The sequence below is a fragment of the Oppia nitens genome, unplaced genomic scaffold, assembly GCF_028296485.1.
Source record: "Oppia nitens isolate AA-2021 unplaced genomic scaffold, nextdenovo-longstitch-racon4-pilon3 scaffold59_pilon_pilon_pilon, whole genome shotgun sequence".
Taxonomy (NCBI): domain Eukaryota; kingdom Metazoa; phylum Arthropoda; class Arachnida; order Sarcoptiformes; family Oppiidae; genus Oppia; species Oppia nitens.
In genome coordinates this window covers 1-27,526 of record NW_026533242.1, presented here as the reverse complement: position 1 = coordinate 27,526, position 27,526 = coordinate 1, and the positions used below count along the sequence as shown (strand labels likewise).

At 36.3% G+C, this 27,526-nt stretch overlaps 8 protein-coding genes across 8 annotated transcripts; 3 read left to right on the top strand and 5 right to left on the bottom strand.

The window, feature by feature from the left end:
* The first annotated feature begins 137 nt into the window (after window positions 1-137).
* On the top strand, window positions 138-916 carry LOC128960834 (uncharacterized). The gene is made up of 2 exons (XM_054306971.1): window positions 138-180; window positions 252-916. The coding sequence occupies exon 2, from the start codon at window positions 287-289 to the stop codon at window positions 914-916; it is 630 nt and encodes a 209-aa protein (XP_054162946.1). The 5' UTR covers window positions 138-180; window positions 252-286.
* Window positions 917-4,080: 3,164 nt separating this feature from the next.
* LOC128960833 (mucin-2-like) lies at window positions 4,081-5,616 on the bottom strand. Its single transcript, XM_054306970.1, has one exon. The coding sequence runs from the start codon at window positions 5,614-5,616 to the stop codon at window positions 4,081-4,083; it is 1,536 nt and encodes a 511-aa protein (XP_054162945.1).
* An 802-nt stretch (window positions 5,617-6,418) lies between these two features.
* LOC128960832 (serine/arginine repetitive matrix protein 1-like) lies at window positions 6,419-7,702 on the bottom strand. Its single transcript, XM_054306969.1, has one exon. The coding sequence runs from the start codon at window positions 7,700-7,702 to the stop codon at window positions 6,419-6,421; it is 1,284 nt and encodes a 427-aa protein (XP_054162944.1).
* Window positions 7,703-8,308: 606 nt separating this feature from the next.
* LOC128960845 (uncharacterized) lies at window positions 8,309-9,568 on the bottom strand. The gene has a single exon (XM_054306981.1). It carries the CDS (start codon window positions 9,506-9,508, stop codon window positions 8,309-8,311), a length of 1,200 nt encoding a protein of 399 aa, XP_054162956.1. The 5' UTR covers window positions 9,509-9,568.
* A 516-nt stretch (window positions 9,569-10,084) lies between these two features.
* On the bottom strand, window positions 10,085-11,296 carry LOC128960831 (probable serine/threonine-protein kinase fhkB). The gene has a single exon (XM_054306967.1). It carries the CDS (start codon window positions 11,294-11,296, stop codon window positions 10,085-10,087), a length of 1,212 nt encoding a protein of 403 aa, XP_054162942.1.
* A 403-nt stretch (window positions 11,297-11,699) lies between these two features.
* Window positions 11,700-12,780, bottom strand: LOC128960846 (serine/threonine-protein kinase DCLK1-like). The gene has a single exon (XM_054306982.1). It carries the CDS (start codon window positions 12,747-12,749, stop codon window positions 11,715-11,717), a length of 1,035 nt encoding a protein of 344 aa, XP_054162957.1. The 5' UTR covers window positions 12,750-12,780; the 3' UTR covers window positions 11,700-11,714.
* Window positions 12,781-13,855: 1,075 nt separating this feature from the next.
* LOC128960830 (regulator of microtubule dynamics protein 2-like) lies at window positions 13,856-14,700 on the top strand. The gene has a single exon (XM_054306966.1). It carries the CDS (start codon window positions 13,984-13,986, stop codon window positions 14,698-14,700), a length of 717 nt encoding a protein of 238 aa, XP_054162941.1. The 5' UTR covers window positions 13,856-13,983.
* A 722-nt stretch (window positions 14,701-15,422) lies between these two features.
* Window positions 15,423-16,531, top strand: LOC128960829 (uncharacterized oxidoreductase SSP0419-like). Its single transcript, XM_054306965.1, has 4 exons — window positions 15,423-15,483; window positions 15,547-15,989; window positions 16,068-16,174; window positions 16,270-16,531. The coding sequence occupies exons 1-4, from the start codon at window positions 15,423-15,425 to the stop codon at window positions 16,529-16,531; spliced, it is 873 nt and encodes a 290-aa protein (XP_054162940.1).
* Window positions 16,532-27,526: the final 10,995 nt, after the last annotated feature.

Sequence of the window (27,526 nt, the reverse complement as noted above, 5' to 3'; positions counted from 1 at the left end):
AACGGAATAGGAAAAAATACATAATACAAATTATTTTTAAAAATTCAATTGATTTTTTAAAAAATGTTTTGATGACATTATGACTACATTGTGACAACAGTTGAAAATAAGTTTTTTTATTATGAAAACAAAATTTCAAACATAAGACTTAGTTGGTTAGGATAGAGAAGATTATGATAAGTATACAGACTATTTGGATATTATTGAGATCAAGACATATACATAAAAATTAATTTCAAATTATCATTAAGTTAGTTGAGACAACACATTTAGAGCACCGGTAGATATGGATCTCCAAAAACCAAAGCCAAGCTATCTAGTATTGAGACCAGTTGTGCCAGAAGAAGAACAGTGGCCATACGGAATGCCGCAACTGTCGCAGCCATCATCATCATTATCATTATCATCATCATCAACGACAGGCTCGACCGACTTGACTATGGCTGACCAGTGGATAAACGGTTGGTCCACATCATCGTCGCCACCATCGGCGCCAATTCGTTCGATAGGACCGACACAACAGCGATCGGTTGTCCGATTCGATTCGGTTATACGCTATCACGACATACCTAAACATAAAGTCCAACCGATTCAACCTATACCGGGAAAGTCGTCTTTTGGTCAGATCAATAAGTTTGAAACGTCCGGTCGCCGATCGTATCAATTGTCAACCGATTGGTCAGTAGTGAATCATCAGCAGCAGCAGTATGTTCGCCGTGATCCCGAACCGACTGCATCGCGTCGATCGCCGTTTCCCGACCCCAGTCACCAATGGTCTGTCAGTACAAGAGGTAGTAGTGGTGGTGCTAACAGAAACAATACATTCCAACTCATGAGTTCGGTTATCAAAGCAGTGTCGTGTAACCGAAGACGTAGACAGTATGATCGGTATGAAGAAGAAGAAGAAGAACAGTAGTGAAAGGTTAGGTTAGATTAGAAAAACAGTTAAGAGCTTAAAACACATACCAGTGCTCTCTAATTCACTAATCATTAGGTAATAGTGATATTAATACAAATTAATTTAAAATTAATTTAAAATGTATTATAAATTAATTAATGATTTATTGTAAAGATATTACACCCAAAAATTGGTTTGTATGGATAAATGTTAAATAAATAGTATAATAAAATTGACTTATATTTATAATAAAAACTATACAAAAGTATTCAAATAGTTTTTATCATAAAATTTATGACATAATTGATTATCTATTGAACATATTTTTGACAAGTTTTTAATAATATTTCTAATTAATAATTGCATTGACAACTAGTAATACACCGATATATTTTAAACACTTGGATAGTATATATAAATTTATATGAAAAAAAATATATCAGTATCTTATAGAAACAAATCTTCAAAAAATACCTACCGTTCCCCTTATTAGACTGATTTGTAATCAAATCAAAAATATTTAAAAAAAATAATTGCATTGAATTAATAATATATTTTATGTAAAATTATTGATGAAATAGGTAAACATAATTAAAATTATGATAAGTTTTTTTTTTGGTTAAAATGTTTTCAGTTTTAAAATTTATCAATTATCTATATACTGGATAAATAAATCAATTTATTTATCGATCAAACAATCAACAAAAAAAATATTATTGTTGACCTCATATGTTTGAAACAAATAAAAAAAAATAACAATAATTACCAAACAATAGATTTTCAAATTAAAATTAAAAAATCATAAAAACAAAAACTAAAACAGTTTTACACTCAAGAGGTTAGTATTAAAAAAAAACAGACAATAATTCAAGCGATTAAGGATTAAATACATCAAAGAATTAATATACAAAAAAAAACAACAACAGAAACTCTAGATAGATCAGCAAAATCAAAGTACAGGTGCAGAAATGGATCCGCGAAAACCTATGTACCGATTGCCAGACTTTACACAAAGGCCGTCATCAGAGAGACAGCCGACTCCTTTTGGCCCAATGCGGCCAATAGTGATGCGGCCGATATTGCCTAACGGAGCCGAACAGTATTTCAGACCACAGTCTTCGCCGTTGCCATCTATTCAACAAAGAACACAATCGCAATCAACTGGATTTCCAACTGTAGGTAGTGGCGAATCGTCATCATCGGACAGTTGGCATAGAGCTGCTGGTAGTAGGACATCATCACCGACAAGATCCCGATCTTTATCATACGACAGCACTAGTGGTCGTTCGACTGGTGTGCGGACACCACCACCTATGAGTTCGTTAGGCACACAGTTTCCGTCGCCGTCCAGGCGTTCGATGGGCACACAGTTTCCGTCGCCGAATCGCCGAACTATGTCGTTACCATCTGAACATTCACCAACACCTCCCGGATCACCAGCGCTTTCGTCACGACTATCACATAGTCAACCACTGGAGCCGAAAATAATTGCTGATAATATTGATAGAGAATCCTTGAGTTCAGATGAAGGCACAACACTATGGCGCGGTAAACGAATGCTTTCTCTACATCCAACACCACCATTACTACCAAGACGATCAGTGGGACCACCACAACAGCCACGAACACCACCCGGATCACCACCAATGCCGTCACGAGCATCGCCGGGACCACCTATGGAGCCGATAATGAATTTTGACGACGAATCTTGGATTCTAGAAGATGACAAAAAATCATCGATTGGTGGATCTTCTTCTCAATCTTTAACACCAAAACGGACAGAATTCTGGGAACCGCCAAAACTTGTATACGATCCCGATCTGCCAGAGTTTAGAGGACATGGTCGTGGACAACTTGAACATCGACAGGTCACACATATACCTGGCGATCCATATTGGGGCGGTTGGCGGGGATGGGATGTGTGGGACAAAGTAGGCAAAAAAACACGCAAACGAGCTTTTCAGTATAATCCTGCTAATCCACCAAATCGTCTTCCAGACGCTGTGGCCACAGAAGATCCCTTTTGGACTGATCCAACATCCGATCGAATAGACAGATTTGAAACGTCAGGTCTTCATACTTATTGGGCTCCGAAAGAAGCCGAAGAGAGTGTATATCGCGAGCGCGAACCAACAGCCTTTCGTCGGGCGCCGTTCCCGATGCCGACCAGTGATACAGAGGCTAGCAGCGGTCGCAAAAGTTTAGGTAAACGGCTCTCACGTTTCGGTACGCGGACCAAACGATTCTTCAGTCGTAATCGTAGACGTGGTGCCGACGTTGGTGGTGGCAGCAGCGCGAGCCGAAACGGTCAAATATCTACTGAAAACATATCAATGAAATCGTTGAATGAAATACAAGAAGAATCGCCAAACGGTTCTCATTCGCGGACACCATCGCCACCGCCGTCATCACTGGGAACACAGTTTTCGTCAACGAGTGGACAAACTCAACAACAACAACAAAGATCATCAAAAGGCAGAGAACTTGTGTGTAGGTGTCGACTAACACCTTGTTTATGCAGTTGTGGTATCGAGTGATGATGTAGTCAGTAGTCATGTATGCGTGTCTGGCAAATGTATAGAAACATACCGGTGCTTATCATCAGAAAATATGATTCAGTAGATGATAATTTATATCTACTGTACTGTATATATATATATACAGTACTTAATTTTATTAATTGTAATAAAATTCATATCAGTTCTACTAATCTAATACTGTATTAAATTTAACGAAAATCCTAAACTTACTGATAAACTAAACTAAAAGAAAAAATTAATATTTTTGCCATTTTTTATTTAAAAAAATATATACTGTATTTCAAACAAAATTATCACAGATTTAATTGATATCTAATTGGTTTCTAAAATTGATTTTTAAGGGTTACTTGGCTTATGGTAGAGGCTATGTAACTACAACTACTACTTACTTGTACTGTATATTTAATTGCATACTAGAAAACATACAAATTTTTACAATCATACCTACCATTCACTTAATTTACATTTCAGACAACAATTTAATATATTTAATACTTTGAATACTTGAAAGTATGAATATTATTCAAATAATAATAATAATATTGATATTTTTGACGATACGCACCGGTATATACAGTATATATATACATTGTCCACACACACACACACACACATACATACATGACTGACTGATTAGATACTTCAGATGAGTCTGCATTTACAATCATTGTATGTGTGTCCGCATCCACACAACGGAACATTACCTTTTGGTGATCCTTCTTCTTCTTCTTCATTCAGATAACTCATTCTTTTCTGGTGTTGTTGACTATCGCTGTTGATATCATATGTACCGCGTCTTCGTCTAAACGGACTTCTAATAGCCGAACCAAAGCGTCGTAAAGTGTTTCCGAAACCACCAGCTCTGGAACTTCTCGACGACTGACCACTTGGGGAAAACGGCGATTGACGCGATTCAGTCGATTCAAACTGACGACCAGCATAGTAACCCCGGTCTCGCGGCAATGCGTCTGGCATTGGATAGGATCGGCGATTCGATGATTCAAACTGATTGATCCGATCAAAAGATGACATATCTGGTATCGGTTCGATGCGTTGAATAGATGTGTTGGAACTGATTCTCGATCGACTTCTCGACGTAGTGGGCGTTGACCGTATTGATGATAATCCAGAGAGAGAAGTCACTGATGTCAACGACGATGAGTTGGACGATGGAGTCAGACTTCTGCCACTACTGCTGCTGTTGTACGACCCAAAAGAATTTGATGGCGAATATGATGACCGGGAAGTCAAGGATGTCAACGACGACGATGGAGTCAGACTCCCTTCACTACTACTGCTGATGTAGTTTAAAGAATCGGGTGGCGATGGCATACTATTGCTGAATGATTCCCTCTTTTCATCTATACTAGAACTGCTCGAACTGTATTTTGGAGGAACCGGGCGACCAATCAATGAGTTGTTATTGTCTTCGTCTTCAGACGTACTTTCGCTGTCCAAATCGAGTCTCGGTTCCATAAATGTCAGAGGTCTCAGTGGTCTTCGTCTCGTTGGCTGTGTTGGCTCCGAATGAGATTGTTGTGGCGCATCACGTGGTGGTGATCTGGAAGATGATCGTTGTGGCGACGCTTGTCGTGATCCGGACGGTGAAGACCAACTTGGCGATGGCGCCCTATTGTCGATTGATCCCAATTCTACATCAAAACTAGAACTACTTGAACTGCGTTTTGGAGAAACCGGGCGACCAATCAATGATTTGTTATTGTCTTCGTCTTCAGACGTACTTTCGCTGTCGATTGTCTGCTCCATAAATGTTAGAGGTCTCAGTGCTCTTCGCGGTGCTGACTCTGATGGCTTGAATGGCGTGGAAATAAATCGTCGTGTTGGTGAACCTGTTGGTGATCGTCGCGGCGTTGGCGATCCAGGAGGTGAAGGCCAATCTGAACTGAATGGTTCGTCACTACCCATTCTGGACAACCCAGTTGGCAACGATTGTGTCCTCCGAAGCGTTGGAGTCGGCAATCTAGAGGATTGTTGTCTCACTTCGCCCAGCGGTCGCATTCCGCGGGTCGTTGGCGGTCGAAAATAGTGTTCAGCTCCTTCAGGCAATATCGGTCGCATCACTATTGGCCGCATTGGAGCAAATGGTGTCGGCTGTCTCTCTGATGCCGGTCTTCGTGTAAAGTCTGGCAATCGGTACATAGGTTTTCGCGGATCCATTTCTATACCTGTACTTTGTATGCTTTGTTTAACTGATTGGTTGTCCCTATTTGACTGTCTATTCCTAAATCTGTATCTTATCTAATCTTTCGACTTCTGTCTAAACTTTTTTTTTTTTTGAAATTGATTTTGTCAGACGTTTTTTTAGTGTTTTGTGATTTTTATTGAAAATATTTTAATTTTAATTGTTATTAACAATTATTTTGACGGCATTTTATCTTGAATATGATATTTATCAAAACCCGAGGATCGAGCAAACAGTCTAACCATAGATAGGACGCCATCGCCATCCGAGTCTTTTGGGTACAACTGTAGTCATAGCGGTTGGAAAAAAAGTCCTGATCTCAGTCTGTCTAAACTTACTGATGAACTAAACTAATAGAAAAAATAAAAAATTTTGCCATTTTTATATTAAAAAAATCAATATATATATATTTCAAACAAATTATCATAGATTTAATTGATTTCTAAAATTGATTTTTAGGCTTATGGTAGAGGTATGTAACTACAACTACTACTTACTTATACTATATATTTAATTGCATACTACTGTAGAAAACATACAAATTTTTACAATCATACCTACCATTTACTTAATTTAAATCCCAGTCATCAACAATTAAAACATTTATTACTTTGAATACTTGAAAGTATGAATATTATTCAAATAATGATAATAATATTGATAATCATATTTTTGACGATACGCACCGGTATATACAGTATATACATTGTCCACACACACATACACACACACACATACACACACACACAGATACATACATGACTGACTGATTATACTTCAGATGAGTCTACATTTACAATCATTGTATGTGTGTCCGCATCCACACAACGGAACATTACCTTTTGGTGATCCTTCTTCTTCTTCATTCAGATAACTCATTCTTTCGTGTTGTTGTTGCTGTTGTTGTTGACTATCGCTGTTGATATCATATGTACGACGTCTTCGTCTAAACGGAGTTCTAATAGCCGAACCTATGCGTCGGAAAGTGTTTCTGAAACCACCAGCTCTGGAACTTCCCGACGACTGACCACTGGCGTCGGCACTGGACCTGGAAAACGGAGACCTACGCGATTCAGTCGATTCGAACTCACGGCCAGCATAGTAACCCCGGTCTCGCGGCAATGCGTCTGACATTGGATATGATCGGCGATCCGATGATTCAAACTGATTGATCCGATCGAAAGACGTCATATCTGGTATCGGTTCGATGCGTTGAATAGATGTATTGGGACTAAATCTCGATCGACTTCTCGTCGTAGTGGGAGGCGTTCTGGGAGGCGTTGGCGGGAATAATCCAGAAAGTGAAGGCCCTGAACTTAGCGACGATGGACTGGACGATGGATACAGACTTCTTCCACTATTGCTGCCACTACTGCTGCTGTACTTAAAAGAATTGGGTGGCAATGGCTTCCGATTGTTGTTGTCTTCTTCTTCTTCTTCAGACGTACTTTCGCTGTCATAGTCGACTCTCGGCTCCATAAATGTTAGAGGTCTCAGTGATCTTCGCGACCCTGGCTCTGGTGGCCAGGAAGGTCCTTGTCTGTTCGCTGGTAGTGTTGGCGGTGATCGTCGTGGCGATTGAGGAGGCGTTGGCGACCAGTTGTTGTTTGATCCCCACTCTTGTTTTGGAGAAACCGGGCGACCAATCAATGATCTGTTATCATTTTCGTCATCAGAGGTACTTTCGCTGTCATAGTCGACTCTCGGCTCCATAAATGTTAGAGGTCTCAGTGATCTTCGCGGCTCTGGCTTTATTGGCGTCGAAATATATCGTCGTATTGGCGAACCAGGAGGTGAAGGCAATCTTGAATTGAGTGGTTCGTCACTACCCATTCTGGACAACCCAGTTGGCAGCGATTGTGTCCTCCGAAGTGTTGGAGTCGGCAATCTAGAGGATTGTGGTCTCACTCCGCCCAGCGGTCGATAGTAATATGCGGCTCCTTTGGGCAATATTGGCCGTATGACTATTGGCCGCATTGGGGCAAATGGTGTCGGCTGTCTCTCTGATGCCGGTCTTCGTGTAAAGTCTGGCAATCGGTACATAGGTTTTCGCGGATCCATTTCTATACCTGTACTTTGTCCGCTTTGTTTAACTGATTGGTTGTCCCTATTTGACTGTCTATTCCTAAATCTGTATCTTATCTAACCTTTAAAATCTGACATACCTTTTGTTTCTTTTGCTTGAAATAGATTTGATTTTGTCAGACGTTTTTTGTATTTTGTGATTTTTATTGAAAATTTTGTTTAATTTTAATTGTTATTAATAATTGTTTAGACGGAAAAAATTTTTTTAATTAAAATTACAACAATGTATTAACAATGTATTACTAATATTACTTGCACCTGAAATCAGTCGATTGATTCACTTTAGATGTATAAAAAAATATCAATCACAATATGATTCCACACCACCCCTACCTAACACACTACTATCTAACCCCACCATCACTTCCTAACCTCCCACATCTTACCTCATCCACACCCCCCCCCCAAACTAACCCAAATATAAAGATGTTTAATGCTTTTATATTACACTTTAATTACAATATTTTTTTAAATATCTATATTACCTAATGTTCAAATTCTGCACTTTAACTAAACATCTACTATACTGTATAGTGTATGTCTATAAAATAAACTTTATATATAATCTAAATGAAACTGTCGTTACAATTGTTGTACTCTAGCACACACATCATGGATGGTTGCTCTCTGCCAGACAAACATTTGGGTCATATCGTTAACCAAATTCAAGAGTTCTGACGGTATGGCCGGCATATTGGGCTGATTGATGTGCAACTGTGGTAGTTCCTGGCGAAATGTTATTCCATTATAATAGGGTCGGCCGAGTAGACAACTGGCCACAGTAGCGCCCAGTGAATAGACATCGCACAAAGGGGTGTAAACTTCTTTAGGTGGTATTGACATTTCGGGCGGTTTGTAGAGTGGACTGCCGCGATTGACTTTCGAATGCATATCTAATTTGTCCAGATAGACAATGGCCAGTCCAAAGTCGGCCAATTTGTACTGCCATTGATTAACAGGTTTACCGCCATTAGTTTGGTACAGTATGTTAGCCGGTTTGATATCCAAATGAACCATTATCTCATCGAAGTGCAGATAACGAACTGCTTCGGCAATCTGTCGGAGCCATGCAATGGTCTGTTGCTGAGACATAGCTCGGCTGACTATAAGACTGTTGAGATCGCCGTCACATTTGTCCATCATTATCAATATACTCGAATAGGGAAAACCTGTTTGCGAATCGGGTATACCGATAATGTCAATGAATTGGACAATGTTGTTGTGTCGTAGATACCGGAGCTGATTCATATCTGTCAACATTGCCTCTACTCTGCGTCGAAAAGAACTACTGCCTGAAGTATAGCGCATCACTTTGCAGGCCAACCTAACATTCCTCCATTTAAAATATCCAGCTCTGGGGGCCTTATTTTGTTTTGCCGTTATTTCCCAAACTGAACCAAAACCACCAGATCCTAGTTCGCGAACAAACTTAATATTACGCCACAGATTGTCCGGAGTCTGGCCTTTAACATACCTGAGCTGTTGATCGGGTAACGGCAGTCCCTTTGCATTTGCCAGCTGGTAATCCTGGCCAATCTTACTTTCGTCGACATATAATTGATGCCAATTGGGTGGTCCCTGTACAGGCAAGCAGTACTCGTTAAACGGTCCGTACCGGCGCCGATAGGGGCTGTTTTTATTGATCCGGTGATACATGTCCTCAAATTTGAAACCCATTCCGCTGCCAAACGGATGTACATTTGGCGGCAATGGTGGAACTCTACGACCCTGTCGTTCAGACTCTAGATTTTGCAAATATATCTTATTTACCTGATATGTCATCTTTTTGTTTGTTTGTTTGTTAGTGTCTGTCTATTATCTGTTACTTACTAGTCCTGTAATTAGTCTGTCTGTCTGTTTCTATGAATTTATTTTTATTTTTTTTTTTTTTTGAATATTATAGTTTTTAAAAAATAAGTATTAATTTAAATAATTGTTTAAAATTTTATTATTTGTATCTTTTTTGTATTTATTAACAATGAGTTTTTTTAATAAAAATTATAAAATACATTGTTATGTTATACTGTCATTATTTTTAAACGATATTCGTATTTTTAATATTGTAGTTCAAACTAATAATTTTATTGTATTGTACTTTACTCTATAGTTATAATATATCGCATTATATTAGATATTGAAAACAGTGATTAATTTTTTTTATTAATCTAAAAAAATCTAAATAATAATTATAATTATCAATAAATAATCATTTTAAAAATCAAAAATATTATTATATTACATTACAACAAAAAATAATTTTATCATTAATTTTAACTAATGTCTCAATTCTATACTATACAGTATATATATATACATACAATATATACACTACTATACCATTATAAGTGAAAACAGTCGTTACAATTGTGCCGCTCTGTCACAAACCTCTTGGATGGTTACTCTCTGCCGGACAAACACTTGGGTCATATCGATGACCAAATTGTAGAGTACGGACGTTATGGCCGGCATATTGGGCTGATTGATATGCAACTGTGCTAATTGTTGGCGAAATGATATCTGATGATACTGTTGTCGACTGAGTAGACAACACGCCACAGTAGCACCCAGTGAATAGACATCGCACAAAGGGGTGTACACTGCTATCGGTGGATCTGACATTTCGGGTGCTTTGTAGACTAAACTACCCCGATTGACTTTCGACTTCATACTGGAATTTTCTTTATAGGCAATGGCCAGTCCAAAATCGGCCAATTTGTATCGCCATTTATTAACCGGTTGACCGCCATTAGTTTGGTACAGTATGTTAGCCGGTTTGATATCCAAATGAACCGTACGCTTATCGACGTGTAGATAGCGTAGTGCTTCGGCAATCTGTCGGAGCCATGCAATGGTTTGTTGCTGAGACATAGCTCGGCTGACTATAAGACTGTTGAGATCGCCGTCGCATTTGTCCATCATTATCAATATACTCGAATAGGGAAAGCCTGTCAGCGAATCGGGTATACCTATAATGTCAATGAATTGGACAATGTTGTTATGTCGCAGATGCCGGAGCCGATTCATATCGATCAACATTGACTTTACTCTGTTTAGAAAATTAGAAGTACTGCCTGAAGTAAAGCGCATCACTTTGCAGGCCAACCTAACATTCCTCCATTTAAAATATCCGTCTCTGCGGGCAGTATTTTTTAGTGCCGTTATCTCCCAAACTGAACCATAACCGCCAGATCCTAGTTCGCTAACAAACTGAATATTACGCCACAGATTGTCCGGAGTCTGGCCTTTAACATACCTGAGCTGTTGATCGGGTAACGGCAGTCCCTTTGCATTCGCCAGCTGGTAATCTGTGCCAACCATTGACTGGTCGGGCCACAATTGATCCCAATTGGGCGGTCCCTGTATTGGTAAGTCGTACTCAAATTGAAACGGTCCGGTGTTTCGCCGAAAGTCGTTGTCGTCGAGCTCGTCATACATGTCTTCAAATTTGAAACCCTTTCCGGTACCAAATGGATTAGCCGGTGGACCCGGTTTCCAGAACTGCCACCATCGACTACCATTTCGTTCAGATTCTAGATATTTAAGATATGCCGGACTTACCTCATGTGTCATTTTTGGTTGTCACCTACTAGTGCTAGTGTTGTCTGACTGTCTGTCTTGAAGTAAAGTTGTAAATAATTTTTTATCAATTTTAAATTAATAGATAATAATGTATTTTTTTCTTAAAAAATAAATAAAATTTGTAATTTTTCTATATTTAAAAAATAACCGATTATAGAGTATACATACCAATAGCAGGTTTCAAACATATATTGAAGTACATCATATGTATGTTTACATTAACCCGTTGTTGTAGTTGTGTATCAATTTATCACTATTACTGATATAGACTGATATATTGATATTTAGTACTATATAATGAAAATCAAATCTAATAAAAACCAATACATTTTATTTTTACAAATTAAAAACTTTTTATATATACCTTTTATTTTGTTGTTGTTGTTATTGGGGTTTGTTTTGTCTGTTTCTATAGTTGTCTGATTCGGTCGAGCAGTGTTTGGGCGTCGGGACGTTGTTGCGGATCTACGGCTAACATCTCATCAATCAACTGTCTGAACTCCGGGCTAATTTCACTGCCTAACTGGTGAAGTTGGTTACGAGCATTTCTACCCCGATAGAATGTATTACCTATTAGACAATTGACAACGGTGGCACCTGCTGAATAGATATCGCACGGTGGAGTGGTTACTGTTTTTCCAAGTTGACCCATCGGACCGTGCCGTTGACCAGGAGCGGGAAAAAATTCTGGTGCAACGTAAGCAGTTGTACCGCCCGGAAAGTTGGTCTCTTCCATTGGTTGGCCCGGTTCGTAGGCAATAGCCAATCCAAAGTCGCCCAACTTGTAGATCCGTTTACCACCGAAACGATTTTTGTACAAAATGTTTAGCGGTTTGATATCCAGATGAACCATACGATTATCATTGTGCAGATAGACAAGTGCTTTGGCAATATGTCGGAGCCATTTGACTATTTCCTTTTCACTCATATAGTTTGTGCTGCGGATGAAACTGTTGATGTCGCCGTTACACAACTCCATAAGCATCAATACCCGTGAATAGGGAAATCCAGTTAGCGGATCGGGTATACCTATAAAGTCGACATACTTTACAATGTTGTCGTGTTTGAGAAACTGTAGCCTCTGCATGTCTGCCAACAGTATATTCACACAGGATCTGATATTACCTCTACCGTTATAAAAGTATGTCATCACTTTGCAGGCCAGTCGCAAGTTTTCCCATTTCTGCCAAAACATGATTTTTCTCAGACCATCCTTTTTCAGTTTTTGTCGTGTAGTCACTTCCCATACGGTACCAAAACTGCCGGATCCCAATTGACGTACAAACTCTATGTTCTGCCATTGGTCGCTATGTCCTTCATCTTTCACATACCTGAGATGATCGTCCAGTAATGGCTGTCCATATGGTATACGTCTATAATGTTCCAGACCAACCTTGCTCTGGTCAGTAAACACTTTATCCCAATTGACCGGTCCAATTGCCATACTTGTGCTACTGCTGGCTGCTGTTGTTTTTGACTATGATTTTATTTTTATTTTTTTTTAAAACATTGTTATATTGTTATATTTTGAAATTTGTATTTTTTAAATATATATTTTTTAAAATAAACTACTAAAGAGTACCATAAAAGTATGACCCGAAGTGCGCCCGACCGTTTGTTGGTTAACCCGTTTACATACATATGTGTGAGTGAGTGTGTGTGTGTGTGTGTGTGTGTGTGTGTGTGTGTGTGTGTACCGCGCGATGATTATTATACTGGTATTCATTTTTATCGTATAAAATCTGGGCTTAATTTCATTTATTTTTTTAGGTTGTCTTATATTTTGTTTGATCATAAATTACTAATTTGTGATTAACTTATTAGTAATTAACTAAACAAAAAAAAAACAAAACATTTTTTTTTATTTATGTTTGTATTCAATGACCAAACACTGGTGTTTCCATTCTTGAAATGTAAGCCAAAAGTTTCTCAACGTATTGATGGCTAACACTATAGTCAATAATGGCATCAATTTGATTGCCGTTTCCCATACATGACAATAGGTATCGATTTGCCGGACACGTACGGCCAGCAAATCGTGTCTTATTTGACAGGTATTCAACAACAACAGCAACTGTCGGCGCGCGTCTCTGATACTCCATATAATGGTCAGTACGGTTGACAACAGACTTAAAATTGTCCAAAAGATGTTACTTTTGCAAAGATAGCCGAAGAATGTCTTTTTCTGATTAACTGATTCTATGCGGAAGTGTTGTCTTCCGATGCCATTACATATACCGGCTGTACTGTGTTGAAGATAATCGACAAGACATTGTTTGTGTGCCAATTGTTGTCGCTTTTCACCGCTAACACTGAGTTTGGCCACATTATTATTGCCGATAACTGGCCCATCAAATGGTGTCCGGCATAGAGAACAACACAACTGTTTTGTTGATCCCATTTCTTGTTACGAAAAAATAATTTTCACTTTTTAACCTACAAATGGTCCTCTCTGTTGATGTTTTAATGTTAAATAAAATTAAAACTTTTAAATTAATGATAAAGTTTTATTTTTCAACAATAATTTTATTTAGATTGCCGGACACTAGAGCACACATACGAGACCGACAGTGTTAGGTCACCATCACATTCAGTGATATATACGGGCCGAACATCTATAGCCTGTAGTGTGATAGCCACATACCGGTGCCATAACCATAACCAATCTATTTACAGTAATGACAGTAAACTTTGAGGAATGGGACCGTACGATAAACACTGATGCGACCGATTTGGACGGTAAACGTAAACTGTATGACGACATGAAGGCTGAACTGACCAACAATGAGACAAACAAAAACAATAGCGAAGTGTTGTGGCGACTGAACAAAGTGTCTCTTTTGCTCAGTATTTCAAGCGATATCGAAACCAATCAACAAAGACAGTTGGCTTTCGAGGCACTGGAATATGGAAAACGATCGGTTAAGGCGGACCCAAAATCGCTGGACAGTCACAAATGGTATTGCATAGCACTGGGACGGGCAACCAAATTGGTCGGTGTCAAGGATAAGATCAGATACGGCCACGAATTCAAACAACACCTGGACTTAGCCTATAAGCTGGACCCAAACGATCACATGTTGCACTTCATGGCCGGCCGGTTTGCCTACGAGTTGGCCGCTTTGTCGTGGATCGAGCGTAACATTGCCCGCGCTCTGTACGGTCCGATACCGGAGGCCACCTATCAGGAGGCGTTGCAAAAGTTTTTCGATAGCGACAAATCCAAACCAAACTGGAAGGACAACTATCTATGGATTGCCAAAACTTATCGTAGACTAAGAAAAAAGACAACTGCCAGACAATGGGTTAACAAAGGACTCAATTTGCCTACAAATAACATAATGGATGAGTTGGCACACAAAGAGTTGCAACAATTGAAAGATAAGTTATCGTAAAAAAAAAGGATATTTAGTTATAATCTTCTAAATTGATAGACAATTAACATATTTTTTGTGGTTATATTAATTGTCAGATAAATAATTAATTGTTGAAATAACGAACTAAACGTTGCAATCAATCAATTTTTTCTTCTATGAATTCAATCAAATGTTATTTATATCAAATTTTTATATTAAATATACAGTAATTTTAATTATTATATCATTTTAATTAATTGATATAATCAGAGAATTTTTTTTAGTATTTTAAAACATAAAATATTCTAAATTCAAAAATTCTCTAACAATTTATAACTACAAAATTTTATAACTCTCTCTCTCTCTCTCTCTCTCTCTCTCTCTCTCTCTCTCTCTCTCTCTCTCTCTCTCTCTCTTTCCTCAAGAGTAATAACTTCAACAACAACAACATTATTTTAAAATAGACTTTCAATAGTTTTAATAGACTATTATTTATGATTATATAAAATTATTAAATTTACATAATGTAATATTAAATACTTTATATGATGTAATAAAAATAACAATAACAAACAAACAAAAGTGGAAAACACACTAATAATTAAATATTTATTTATTAAAAAATGGTATATAAAAATATTGGTTACATTAATAAAAATAATTATTTATACTTTCATAAAAACTTTATACTTTCATAAAAACTTTATATTTTCAGACAAACTTTTTTGACAGTACTTACAGTTTTTTTCCAAAAAAAAAAAATGAATTCAAATAATATCAATACGGAAAATGATTTTAACGATAAAGTAATGTTAATTTCAGGTAATGAAAATTAAACAATAATGTCCAATAAATAATAATTAATTAATCTATATTTTAATCCAGGTTCAAGCTCGGGAATTGGTGCCGGAGCTGCCGTTTATTTTGCAAAATTGGGCGCCAATGTTGTGGTCACCGGACGCGACTCATCTAAAGTCAAATTAGTGGCACAGGAGTGCCGACAACAACAACAACAACACACTGGCAAACAAACTCTCGAAGTTGTAGTCGATGTTCTGGACGACCGTCAGGTTCGGCATCTGGTCGACAAAACTGTTGGCCATTTCGGTAAAATCAACATTTTGGTTAACTGTGCGGGAATTGTAGATCACGGGTACATCGGTGACGACGACAACAACAACAAAGATCTGAAATATATGAAACTATTTGATGGTATAGTAAATACTAATTTAAGGTCAGCCGTGTTATTGACATCATTGGTGATTCCCTATCTCGAACAGACCAAAGGCTGTATTGTTAATATATCGAGTATTTCATCAATGATTCCGGTATTTATTGATTAATATGTTATTCAATTAATTACAACATTTATTATTAAACAAATTATTAAAAATTAAACATTAAAGGCAAAGACATGGAGTCCGTACGGTATATCCAAATGCGGTCTCAATATGTTCACCAAATGTCTGGCCATGGAATTGGGTCCGAAAGGCATTCGTGTCAATGCTATTCTGTAAATGTTTTTTTTATTTCATTTTTACTAAATTATTATTAATTAACTAATTAACTGTCACAATTGTCTACACCACCCACCCCCCACCCCCACAGTCCTGGTATTGTATTGACACCACTAATTGATACAATTAAACAGTTTGCCATCACTCAGGACGATATGAAAATGTTTTGCCAAATGACATATCCGTTACAAAGGCCCGGATTGGTTGACGACATCAACAAAGCCATCGAGTTCTTGGCCTCAGACAGTTGGGCACCGTTTGTCACCGGAAGTCTTGTGCCACTCGACGGCGGAGCTCTTGTCTGCAAAAAATACCGTTTGCGTGACAAACAACCAAACATTTTAACCAATTAATTGATTTCATAGAAACAAACAACAAATATTTTGAATTAACATTTTAAAAAAATCTTTTTATTCAAAATATACTGTAATGTGGAAAAAACTGTAGTTTACTGTATATAATATGTTTGTTGTTTATTAAAGGAAATTATTTTATATAACTAATAAATAAATAAATACATAAAAAATTAATGGTTTTTTGCTTTTTTATATTTCAAAGTTTTTTGTTTTGTATGTTTTGTAAATAAATGATTATTTTGTTGTATAATAGTAGTAGACATCTATAAACGTGCAAAAAAAATTATAAAACTTTACAAAAATAACTATAATATTGTAGGGGAAGTGGGTACATTACGGGTATCTAAGTTTGTCTAACCTTCCTTATGTAAACCAAACACTCGGCAATACACCACTTACCTTACGGTTTTGACTCTTTTAGTGATAACTTATAGTAATGCGTGGCTTAGGAACGAGCGGTTTCCTATTTATTCTACTCTGACCAATTAATTCTTTAGCCCAAATAGGTTTTGTCCCCCAATAGGGTCTGTCACCCAAATAGGGTCTGTCACCCAAATAGGGTCTGTCACCCAAATAGGGTCTGTCACCCAAATAGGGTCTGTCACCCAAATAGCGTCTGTCACCCAAGTAGGGTCTGTCACCCAAATAGGGTCTGTCACCCAAATAGGGTCTGTCACCCAAATAGGGTCTGTCACCCAAATAGGGTCTGTCACCCAAATAGGGTCTGTCACCCAAATAGGGTCTGTCACCCAAATAGGCTCTGTCACCCAAATAGGCTCTGTCACCCAAGTAGGGTTTCAGATCCGTCTAGGGTTTCAGATCCGTCTAGGGTTTCAGATCCGTCTAGGGTTTCAGATCCGTCTAGGGTTTCAGATCCGTCTAGGGTTTCAGATCCGTCTAGGGTTTCAGTCCCGTCTAGGGTTTCAGATCCGTCTAGGGTTTCAGATCCGTCTAGGGTTTCAGTCCCGTCTAGGGTTTCAGATCCGTGTAGGGATTCAGATCCATCTAGGGTTTCGGATCCGTATAGGGTTACAAGGCCTGGAAGGACCGTGGGCCTGGAAGGACCGTGGGCCTGGAAGGACCGTGGGCCTGGAAGGACCGTGGGCCTATAAGGACCGTGGGCCTATAAGGACCGTGGGCCTATAAGGACCGTGGGCCTATAAGGACCGTGGGCCTATAAGGACCGTGGGCCTATAAGGACCGTGGGCCTATAAGGACCGTGGGCCTATAAGGTACACTAAGAGCCGTCCGTTAACGGATACGGGGTCCGGAGTTCTCATAATAAAAATATTTACTTACGTAATAGTTGTTAGCTGTCCGCGTAGTTGTGGATAGGTCCAAAGGCGTCCCTTAAGATGTCCAAACAGTTGATTCGCGATGACAAAGTAAACACACACACAAAGTAATATGCAAATACTTTTATTAATTCACTTTAAAGTAATACACGTAGTATGACTCCAAATGGAGAACTGATTTTGGTGTCTGAGAGACACCTCTATTTATACTAAAGTGTACGTGAGGAGAAAGTGTGTCACATTGAGTCAGGATTTAATCACTATTAAAACTGGGAGTTTACTATTTAATTTTTTCTATAACATTTTAGTGCATTATTTTAACACTCTATTTAACACAAAATATTGGATAAAGTTTCCTTAAAAACAAGGTGTTTACCTTTAGGTTTTTTGTAAAACATTTTAGTGCTGTTATAAATTTTTAACAAATAAAAATAAGAATAATTTTTGAAATAATTTTTCAGAGTATAACAAATAAAATACCCTTACAATATATCCTTGACTTCAATATAAAATTATTTAATGTTGAAATATTAGTGTATATAAGCATTTGTTTATTATAGGGAAAGTTTTCAATAATTTAGCTTATGTAATAATTATGTTTTTAATTATTTAAATAAAAACAAAACTATTTTGCTGATTTGACCCACTATTGCATTTCCGCCCCTTCAAGTCTTCATCTGTCCTCAGATGTGTAAAATCAGTAACACTAATAACTCATGTACACATTAGTTTACAAATTTATAAAATATTACTATAAAATCCCTTCACCTTAAAAAAATGCATGCATTATATAAACTTTAATCTAAAATACCAATAAACCATGCATTATAATAAAATTTTAACCATTGTCCGTTTTCTGATCATCATTGTGCTTTGTTTCTTTTTCCGTGTTATCATCTATTTCATCGTCCAGTTGATTTTCATTGTCATTTTGTGTAGTAATATGTTTAGCATTGTTACTATCTACTTCATCAATGCCGTCCAATTCAGGAATTGTTTCATTGTTCCATTTTCTTAATCGTCTTATATGTACTTTCTTAAACTTTTTCCTTGGATTATGTACACTTTGGACAGTGTATACAAGTGGACTGTGCCGCGTAATTATCTTATAAGGGCCAATATATTGGCTTAGTAATTTCGTACTAAGACCAATCTCTCTGTGAGGAATATGTAGTGACACCAAGTCACCCTCCTCAAATACTACATCGCGATGTTTAGCATCATAACGGAATTTACCATCATTATGAGCCTCTATAATTCTCATATGAACCAATCTTCTTGTCTCCTCCATATATTTTAAATAATTAGTGCCAAATGCAAAGTCACGCGGCAGATCATAAGATACGTCAATTGGTACTTTTGGTTCTCTTCCATATAGTAAGAAAAACGGAGAAACTTTGGTAGCTTTATGATGACTAACGTTATACGAGAATGTTACTTTGGGTAAGTACTGGTCCCAATTGGTAACATTATCTTGAACATAATGTTTAAGCATCATAGCTACAGTCCCACATGCTTTTTCTGCTGTTCCATTCGATTGTGGACTATATGGTGTGGTTTTCACATGTTTGGAGGCTGTCAACTTAATGACTTCTTCCATAAAGTCTGATATAAAGTATCTGGCATTATCTGTTAACACTTTTTTAATGGCGCCGTGTCTTGCCAATACTTCATCTACAAACCATTTCGCTATGGTAATGGCTTGTACATTCCTCACTGCCTTTGTCTCCATCCATTTTGTAAATAAGTCAATCATTATTATAATGTATTTACTGCCTTTTGACGTCGGAGAGAGAGGCCCAAGTATGTCTACTCCGACAATTTCAAATGGTTCATTGGCATCGATAGGCTGCAGCATTCCTTTCTCCAGTTTATTGTCGACTTTATTCAACTGACATGACTCGCAGTTGTTTACGTATTTTCTGATTGACTTTTCACAGTGAGGCCAGAAAAATCTCTCTTTGATTTTTCCATATGTCTTTTCAAATCCTAAGTGAGCTCCGGACAACTCATTGTCATGTAAATCTTGTAGGATTTGTCGTCTTAATTCTTTAGGAAGGCATAACTGTAGCCTCCTATTTCTATTATCATCATAACTTATCCTATATAGAATTTCATTTTCAATAATGAATTTGCTTAAGCTTTTACTTTGTTGATTATTTTTTATTTTCTCTTTTAATTCTTTACACCATTTATCACTATCTTGTTTCTCTATTATGTTTATTGTAGGATTTATTAGTACTGGTATTACTGGTTCCCAATCGTCTGGTTTTTCGTATGGATATCTTGATAATGCGTCAGCATTGTTATGTAATTTTCCTTTCTTATATTTCACTTCAAAGTCATATTCTTCGAGTATTGTTCTCCAATGCATTAATCTTCTGTTTGGGTTTTTCAAATTTCTAATATATTGTAGTGGATTATGGTCACTATATACCACAAAATGTTCGCCATATATGTAATGTCGATACCTTTCAACAGCCCATACTATAGCTAAACATTCTTTTTCTGTGATACCATAGTTTAGTTGTGCACTATTAAACATTTTACTGTTGTAACTGATGACGACATGTTTACCATTTTGAATTTGTCCTAGTATTGCTGACATGCCATAGCCACAAGCATCAGTGAATATTTCAATAGGGGCACCTTCTTGATATTGTGCCAGTATTGGAGCTGTAATTAATCTATTTTTAAGTTCATCAAACGCTTTTTGACATTTAATATCCCAGTTAAATTTAACATCTTTGCGCAACAGGTTTGTTAATGGTTCGGCTACAAAAGCATAATCTTGTACAAACACTCTATAGTAATTTGCTAGTCCAAGAAAGCTTTGTACATCTCTAACTTTCTTAGGTATCGGGAATGCTTTAACTGATTTTATTTTGTCTTCATCTGGCTTTATTCCATCCGATGAAACTATATGTCCTAAATACTTTACTTCTTTGCAAAGAAATTCACATTTTTCAATGCCTAGTCGTAGATCATATTCTCTAATTAATTTCAAGACGCTTTCCACGTGTCGTAGATGTTCATCAAATGTATTGGAGAATATTATTATGTCATCCAAATATACTACGACAAATTGATACAATACATTTCTTAAAACTTTTTGCATATATCGTTGAAATGTCGCCGGTGCATTGGTAAGACCAAACGGCATCACTTTAAACTGATATAAGCCATCAGGTGTTATAAATGCTGTCTTTGGTCTATCTGATACTTTTACATGAATATTCCAATATCCACTTAATAGGTCCATAACAGTAAAGTATTTACTTCCTTCAAGAGCTGCGAGAGCGTCGTTAATCAATGGTAAAGGATGTCTGTCTTTGATTGTAATAGAATTTAGTTTTCTGTAGTCTACACAAAATCTAATTTTGCCATTCTTCTTCTTAACTAATACTACAGGAAAACTATATGGTGATTTACTTTCTTCGATAACATTTGCATCCAACATTTCTTTTACTTGTTGTCGTATTATTTCTTTTTCTTTTGGTGAATTTCTATAAGCGCGTAAACGTACCGGTTCTTCTGTTGTTAACTTAATTTCGTGTTCAACATCGATAGCTTTTCCCAGCTGTAGAACAGATTCTCCGAAAAGATCTCTATTCCTTTCAAGCAATCTAAGCATTTTTTGTCTCTTGTAATTATCAGAAGTAAGGATATGAAACTGTTTTTTATTATCATCTACGCTTTCAATCATGTAATTCTCTTCGCATCCGTATTGAGGGTATGATATTAGGTACATTAAGGCTATTTTGAGATTTTTACACAAGTATTTATTAGACTTTGACGAATTGTATAAAATGACATCTATTGGTTTTTGTAAATCAATAAGTGTTTCTTGTATTACAATCTGATAATCGTCATACAGTCTCTTAATTGGTTTAAGGAAACCAAATTGTGTATTAGGTGGTAGATTACTTGTGTCAATCTCACATTTAGCATTAGTCATCGTTTCGTTTGGAATATTATAATCTTGACATAGTCTAACGTCCAGAGTCGAGTCTAATTCTTGTATAATAAAGTCTGAGTTTATCCAATCAATTTGTCCTTCGTTACCAAAGTCTAGTTTTAATTTTGATTTTCTGCAAAATCAAGACCCAAAAGTGCTGAATATTTGATTTCATCGAATATGTAGAAATCTTGCATGTAAATTTCATTGTCGACTTCAACATTCAATTTAACGTACTGCCCTAATTCATAGCGTTTGTTATTTAATAGTAATATTTCTTTGCCTTTCCTTTCTTTTGGCTGTTCTTTTAGTTTGGTTAATAGTTCAGAATTGATAATAGATACTGTTGATCCTGTATCTATAATTGCCGTTACATGTATATTATTTAATTTAATTTTTCTTTTTATAAGGGTAGTCGATTCCTGAGGAGACCGGTCTAAATGGACGAAATTATTCTCCTCAGTTAATTTCGTCGCCACCTGTTTCCCTTGTTGCTAGAGTTAATACGACAATCTCTCGCAATATGGCCTAGTTTATTACATTTATAACATTTTACTGTTTTCTTCCAATTAGTATCCGAGCGTCGTGTTTCATCTTTAGTGTCATCTTTAGGCTCCGATATTTCAACCGGCTCCTTGGGGGCAAATTGATTACCTCTTAACATTAAGCGTTTCATGTATCTAATATTTTCTTGCATTTGTTGCATTTCCCGTGATTGTTGTTGTTGAAATGCGTTTTGTTCTTTCGGGCGGTTATCCACAGGATTATAATTAAATCGAACTCTTCGTTTACCCGCTTCTTTTCGTTGATAAAGTCTGACATCACAAATTCGTTTAACAAGTCCTTTAAATTCTTCGACCGTCTCACATGGGTTAGTAATCATTTTGTCCGTCACTTCGTCTTTCAAATCTCCTACCATACCATTCAACATATTAGAAATTATCTCAGTGTCTGTCATTCCCGGGTTGGTTAGTTTAATTACACCAAACTTTTCTTCCCAGTATTCATCAAAGGAGTTTTTCTGGGTGGCATCAAATATTTCTTGAGTCACCAGAATTTTGTGCATTGTATTAGTAAAATTATTAATTAGATTTGTTCTAAACTGTTGCCAATTATTGATCTTATTCATGATACGCTGATTCTGATACCATAAGTGGGCAGCACCTTCTAATGACCCAATAACTCGTTTCAATTTTATAGTATCGTCCCACATGTTAGCGTCAGCTACCAAGTCATAATGATTAAGCCAGATAGTCGGGTTTGTAGTACCATTGTATGATTTAGGATTAAGTATTGGTAATTGTGTTCTGACACGAGAACTCATTGAAGGCGGTGGAGGTACAGGATTTTGTCCTTGTGTTTCCTGTGTCTCGCCAAAGCTTACCGAGTTCAAGTCGTCATACAGAGCTGACGGCTCGGTTTGATGAAATTTATCTTGGAAACTCTTTCCTTCCATAGTATCTAGTTATTTTAATAATGTCTAATTGTATTTTAATATTTCTTTTTTATTAGTTTTAATTAGCGAGTGTTTAGTGCACGAGTGTTTTGGTTCTATAATCTCTAGGAGCTAATTTGGGCAACAAGGTTTTGTTAGTATCATCGTTGTCTGAGTCAATTAATCGCAGTGGTATGTGGTCTCTATTTACTTCCGCCAATTGGCTTGATACATGATAACCTTTTACTATGTTAACGTAACACCATCCATAATTACATTCAATTTGAAGAGCGTCCGGCTTTGGCTTTGATGTCCATTCAATATCAGAAAGTGGAATACTTATTTTTTGGTTTCGAACCCTTACTCTTTGTCCATCCTTATCATAGCCAATCAAATGCAAAGTATCAGATAATACAAGCAATTTATTTTTGTTGACTGTTTTTGTATACCAATATACAACAGGATTTTTACATCTGACTTCGTACACACGACTCATAGGCATACTTGTTATTGGAAGTTTTATAAAAATATTTTCTATACTTTTGTATCTGAAAAACGCGGTTTCGTTTGGTATGTTAAGTTCAATTAAATATAGATAATATGGTGTTTCAGTCGTCGAATATCTTCCATAATGCGTTGAAAACTTAATTGTACGGAACCATTGTGTTGATATCAGCATTGACATAAGTAACATAAAAATAATGACCATAACGACTCTAATAACCCATGATATGGCAGTTGCGGAATCCATCACTTCCAAGCTGACAGCAGGAAATATAGATATATCTGGTATTAGTGAAAATGCCTGTACTGGCCGCGGTTCTATTATGGTTAAACCAACTCCCATTATACCGAAAAATCTCGTATATGTTAATGTTCCGAAGATTACGATTAATGTGGATAATGTATGTAATAAATCACCAATTAATGCAAACATTCCCCAAAACCGGCCTCTGAATGTGAATGTCTTATAGTTAGTTGACAATTCATACATTTGTTGAGACAAGTTTTTTGTAATTTGAATTGCAATGGCACCGTATTCTTCGATTTTTCCATCATTAAGTTTTTCCAACATGGCATCCCAGACTTGTGTGTTATTGTCTTCACTCTCAGGCTCTAAGGTAATATTCAGTAGGTATCTTGTTTCCAATTTTGAATCAATTTTCTTCGACAATTCGTCTATTAAGGCTGACACATAAGCATAATTGGTATAGTCCATAGAACCAGTTAAAGGTTCAGAATAGGGTCCGTATAACTTCTGTCTAGTTTTCGGTATGAAAAGGTAACATCCTTTACGTACACTTACTATGGTAGCCCACTCGATTAAGGTATGTTGTACCGTATTTCGTTCTCACAATGCTCGTAATACGTGTCTACTACATTTCCATGTAACATGTATTGATAGTTGTTTAATTTTATTACACGATAGTCGTCCACATGCCTGGGTATTAAATCGCAATATTTTGCTATATCCTTTGATACAAATTGAGTAATTGCTTTCGTACACATATTTGGGCTTCTTAAAAGTTCGGGTGAGAAAGTAAAGCAAAGTTGTTCGTCGTATGTTTGTGTACAACTGAAATGTGTGAGCTCTGCTTCTTCGTCTACTTGATTGGATATTTCGTTAAGCAACCACGGTAAGTTATCCAATTTAAATGACATTAATGTAGAATTTATTACTCCTTTAAATTGACAGTGATTAGTTATACAGGGAAACGGCAAACTATTCGGAGTATATACGAAATTGATTTTGCTCTATTGATGTTTTAACGGAATTTTAATTTTTTAAATACAGATATTTTTTGAGTGGTGTTTGTATTGGCATTGATTTCATCTCTAATCAAGTATTTCGTGAATGGTAAACTATAAAAAGTATTTGGTCTTGCTGTTCAATGGCTATTTTGTATTTGCCATTAAGTTGATTATCGATTTGATTCAGCATTTCAGTCAAGGTGAGCGAATCAATCAAGTCTCTGGGGATATATCCTTTTCTTAATGCTATGAACATTTTATCATAATAGTTCAATTGTTCCAACTCCATTAGACTAGGTTTTGTAATTTTTCAAATTGTTTGTTGTTAAAGTCACGAATGATATCGATATGTCTCGTTTTTGAAATTCGATTCTCACTGCACTTTTAAAATCTTTTAATTTTTTATCCATGTTTTGCATCTGTTGTTTCGTAACATTAGCTAGCATTTGAATTCTCATTTATTACTGTAAAACGTGCGTTAGTTGCTTCTGTTAAACCAATAAGTGCATTTTGTAACAAATGAGTTTTCTTATTAGTTTTATGAATTTCTTTACTAAGATCGTTAATTTTATCTTCTAAGCCTTCATTGTTTTTCCCATAAAAGAATCCAGCAGCAAAAGTAGCAATACCGGCAAGTCCAATAGCCGTTAATGTAATTAACTCTCTTTTTCTTCGATTGTAATTAACTTTAGTAAACAAATCATATGTCTCTCTTCTATAAATTTTGTCATTGGTTCCATTATAGAGTTGAAATCGTATTCCAAATATTGACAATTATTACTTATATAATTTTCTCTCCCAGAAACGAAATCTTGAATTCTTAAAGTGAACGATTCACAATTAGACTTTATTTCGTTATATATTTTTGAATATCGCTGACTATTATACACGGGTAAGTTGATTTTCATGTACTGAATCCAATAATCACTGAATTTAAATGCTCGTCCTGTTTCTACAAAATGCAATCCATGTGCTGCAGAGTTTGTAATAAATTCTTTATTTTTGAAAAGGTTTGGTTGAAGTTCATAAGTTTTCTGTACAAAAAGTTTTCCATAATTCTTTACAGTAGTACTACGAGCTGTCGTAGTTGTTTGTGGATTTATTTTATCGAACGTTAGGTAATTCTCCCGACAATTTTACAATTGTAATAGGATTGTCGATAGTAGCGGTATGTACGGATATATCAGTAGGTTTTACAGTTGCTTCTGAAGGTTTCGTTGTCACTGAGTCTTCATCGGGAACATGGTTACTTTCAGGAAAATATAATTACTAGAAGTGGTGGTACTTGTTCCCCGAGTTTCCGCTGCTGACTTCTGCGGCGGCAACTTCCCTAAGATTTTGTTCTTCTAATAATTTCATAAAACATTTATAAGCTTTTCCATCATTTTCTTTACCAACGGGTAATATTATTAGGCCAGGAATTATTAAATATTTATCTTCTCTAAAAAGTCTTTGATTAGTGACTATCATCGGTAAGTAGGTTACAATCATCATCGTAATAGTTTTCATTATCCTCGAGTGGTGCTTCTTCTTTTAACAGTCGTTACTATTGTTGTTGACGTACCAATTGATTTCATCGTTCAAATAAGTATTATCTCTCGAAGTATATCTTTTGTGGTATGTAAACATTTAATCTGTCTTTAGGTATAACTACATGTTTGCCACTGTTACGATCATATATTCGTCCGTTAGTAATATGAAAATTTGGATTGTTTTTAGTATGTTCTGTATGTCTATCGGGTTAACTTGTCTACCAATCTTTGACAGTTACGAAGACATCCGGTGTACTGGTAACATGATCATATTTGGCTGTCTGACATCTATGTAAGATGTCAACAATCTTAAGCTGCATTAATTACCAATAGTAGAATAAAATAAACACGTTTGTTTCATCACCCTTTTTTATTTTATTTTATTATTTTTTTTTTAAATTTTGTAAAGAAAGTATACATTTATTAAATCATTGTTTTTTTGAGGAAATAGTGTTTACAGGCTTTAATGCCGGATAATATACAGGGGTCGCCGAGAAAGTTTGCATAAGTTAGTTTACAATCGGGGCATACTTTATACATAAAGGGTAAATTACGAATAATTATTTCTTTTTTATTAGCGGCTATTAGTTTGTTGTCAATAATAGTCATCTTATCGTAGTCCTTCTCAACCATTATTTTATAGGACAACTCCAAACGATTTTGTGTCATATGCTATAATACGATTGAATATTTGGGATGTAAATAACTAGTACGTTGTTAATAATTTCCATTTCGCCTATAGGGTCAAACGGTACTATGATTTCGTGAAAAGCTTCAAAATGTCTTTTTAAGTCTTCCCATTTGTAAACTAATATTGTAGTCGTCAAATCTCCTGGTTCTGGACTTAACTTTTCTGTCGTAACAAAGAGATAGTTCTTTGTTGCGGCCATTAATAACATACTTTTAAACAGAGTTATTTGTTTCTCAAGTATTATAATAAGTGCGAATCCAATATTAGTTTTTATTAATTTCAAGATGCCAATCCAATTCACAGCATGATAGAATTAATAAACACAATTT